This window comes from Mastomys coucha, unplaced genomic scaffold, assembly GCF_008632895.1.
Source record: "Mastomys coucha isolate ucsf_1 unplaced genomic scaffold, UCSF_Mcou_1 pScaffold1, whole genome shotgun sequence".
NCBI lineage: Eukaryota > Metazoa > Chordata > Mammalia > Rodentia > Muridae > Mastomys > Mastomys coucha.
In genome coordinates, this window is record NW_022196891.1 from 71,834,779 (window position 1) to 71,837,689 (window position 2,911).

The following is a 2,911-nucleotide window of genomic DNA, read 5'->3' on the forward strand; positions in this document are numbered from 1 at the left end:
CCATTAGTTTCAATGTATCTGCTTTGATGTGGAGGTCCCTGGTCCACTTGGACTTGAGCTTTGTACAAAGAGAAAGGAACTGATCGATTTGCATTTTTCTACATGTTAACCTCCAGTTGAGCCAGCACCATCTGTTGAAAATGCTGTCTTTTTTCCACTGGGTGGTTTCAGCTCCTTTGTCAAAGATTAAGTGACCATAGGTGTGTGGGTTCATTTCTGGGTCTTCAATTCTGTTCCATTGATCAACCTGCCTGTCACTGTACCAATACCATGCAGTTTTTATCACAATTGCTCTGTAGTACAGCTTAGGGTCCGGGATTGTGATTCCACCAGAGGTTCCTTTATTGTTGAGAATAGTTTTGGCTATCGTGGGTCTTTTGTTATTCCAGATGAATCTGCCAATTGCTCTTTCTAAGTCTGTGAAGAATTGAGTTGTAATTTTGATGGGGATTGCATTGAATCTGTAGATTGCCTTCGGTAAGATGGCCATTTTTACTATATTAATCCTGCCAATCCATGAGCATGGGAGATCTTTCCATCTTCTGAGATCTTCTTCAATTTCCTTCTTAAGAGACTTGAAGTTCTTGTCAAACAGATCTTTTACTTGCTTAGTTAGGGTTACACCGAGGTATTTTATATTATTTGTAACTATTGTGAAGCCGTCTGTTTCTTTTAAAGATATATGTTCACAGAATTTTCAAAAGTACTAGCATCCTTCCAAAGCAACAAGTACTTGTATTTCCTGAAATTTGACTCTTATAGCCTCCAAATTTACTGAAATCCTGTGTGCTAGATGCTGTTGTCTGGCCCCCACAAATGCCTGTGTATAGAGGCAGTTGATTACATTCATTAAGACGAGCTTCCTTGTAAAATGGTGAAAAAAAATCTATGGCTGATCAGCAACAATCTTGTTGTTGCCAGATCATCATACAGACAAGGACACACTGGATTTTAGTGAATGTGGGTTTTTCATGCTGTGTGTCTGGAGTTGTTGAAAACATGGTTCACAGAAAGCCTCTCTGTAGTGGAAATGAAGTTCAGCCTGGATGACTACATATTTCTTGTCTAGATCACTTGATCATTGGAGCACCAGATTTAGATACAGTGGAATCTTTACAAGTCAAGGTTCAAAATCATCTCTCAGGAGAAGAAATGAAAACCCCCTGTTTAAGCATACAATCCATGTGTGGTTGGTTGGGGCCTTTTGGGTCAGGACAGTGGTATGCTGTCAAAGCACCCCTGAACACTTTACCTATAATTAACAAGAGAATGGGAAGCTACTGAAAAATTCTCTCCTTCCAAGTAAACCTGATCCATTGTATACACAAAAATGGCTATAGCACTTACTGCATTTTTTCATCTGTAAAAAATACGAGATTTTATTCTATAATTCCATTAAACATTTGACTTCATCCAAAAATTTCTTTTCTTATGTAGTTTCTTAGTTATGTAAAATTATTTCAAAAGACTGGCATAACTTTTTCACCATTTATACAAGTGAGTCTCAATGAGTCATACATAATATTTTGCGGTTGTATTATTTCACTTTCTTTTTTTTTTTCCCCAGTTAAGAGTTCTTTATTTAATCTGGTGACTGATATCAGACTCCTGCCACAAAGAACTCTTGGTCCCAAGTTAAGCACTACAGAGTTTATAAAGACAAAAACCAACCATGACATTAGGTCTAGGCTAGAAGAGTTTTTACATCAGGATCATTCCCCGGCAAGGAAAGAAGAACTTTTTGATCTTCTAAACATTTTACAAGCTTTATTTCTTAGAAGATGGGAGAAACCCTACTTTCTCAAGTAGGATGTGGTTCCAGAATGGAGCAGGTGTGGAGACAGGGTAGCCTGACTTCTCCTGGGCTATTTCAATAGGGTTTCTGTCTGTATGCAAGACTGGTCTCCCACAGCGCAGCCTTCTTGTCCCATTCCAAGCTCTGGGACTACAGGCTCAGCTTTAGAACATGGATTTTGATGGCAACTGATTTCACAAGTCCCACCACAGTCACTAACAAACACTCTCCAGTCTTGGCGATCACCACCAAGTGAAGACGAATATCTAGAAGCACGTGTGGGGATCCCTGCTCAGGTGGTACCTCTGAGAGGTCACCTTATACCCCTTGGCTCTAATGTCCCTCTCCAGGCAGTATACAAAGTCCTCCGTCACAGGGCCTGCCTTCCAGGGCCCAAATTTGACAATGGGTGTCTTTTTGGCCTCCAAGATGTGCATTGGCTCCACACACTTCGCATCCTCCTCCTCCGTGCGCACCACACACACCACCACCTTTGATGAGCACATCGCCACCGCCCCTGCCTGAGCCAGGTGCAACAGGACCTCCAGGTTTTCTCTGTAGTTTGGCACTCCCATCAGGAACTGCATTCGAGACACTTGCTCACTGAAGATCTGTGGCATATCTTCCAAAATCTTGACCAAAAGATGGATTTGGTAGAACTTAGCTTCTTGGTATACCTCAGAAACATATGCTGTGGGCACTTGCCCAGTGCGTAGGTAGTCCAAGAGAAGCCCAAAGTAGGTACCTGGACGATCAATGAAGAAGCGGCCCTGTGCATCTTTGTACTGTCTAGCTGACCTGGACAATATCCCTGAAAACTTTGAGCCTGGATGTTTCATCAGGGTGCCCATGGTGGTGTTGTAGAACTGCCCCCCTACATTCAGCTCCACAACCTTCTTGCTTCTTCTAGGGTGTAGTTTTGCTCCTTATGTTGATGTTTTCCATCTATTATCCTTTGTAGAGCTGGATTTGTGGAAAGATATTGTGTAAATTTTGTTTTGTCATGGAATATCTTGTTTTCTCCATCTATGGTGACTGAGAGTTTTGTTGGGTATAGTAGTCTGGGCTGGCATTTGTGTTCTTATAGGGTCTGTATGACATCTGCCCAGGATCTTC

The 2,911-nt window shown here is 41.7% G+C and overlaps 2 protein-coding genes across 2 annotated transcripts in view; one reads left to right on the top strand and one right to left on the bottom strand.

The window, feature by feature from the left end:
- Positions 1-2,911, top strand: part of Fmn2 (formin 2) — a 334,557-nt gene that overhangs the window by 196,889 nt on the left and 134,757 nt on the right. The window lies entirely within an intron of this gene.
- On the bottom strand, positions 1,767-2,646 carry LOC116103863 (BTB/POZ domain-containing protein KCTD14-like). Its single transcript, XM_031390378.1, has one exon. It carries the CDS (start codon positions 2,644-2,646, stop codon positions 2,062-2,064), a length of 585 nt encoding a protein of 194 aa, XP_031246238.1. The 3' UTR covers positions 1,767-2,061.

What these genes read in the sequence shown, in the direction of transcription:
- LOC116103863 (XM_031390378.1), bottom strand. Translation starts at nt 2,646, where the DNA reads ATGGGCACCCTGATGAAACATCCAGGCTCAAAGTTTTCAGGGATATTG.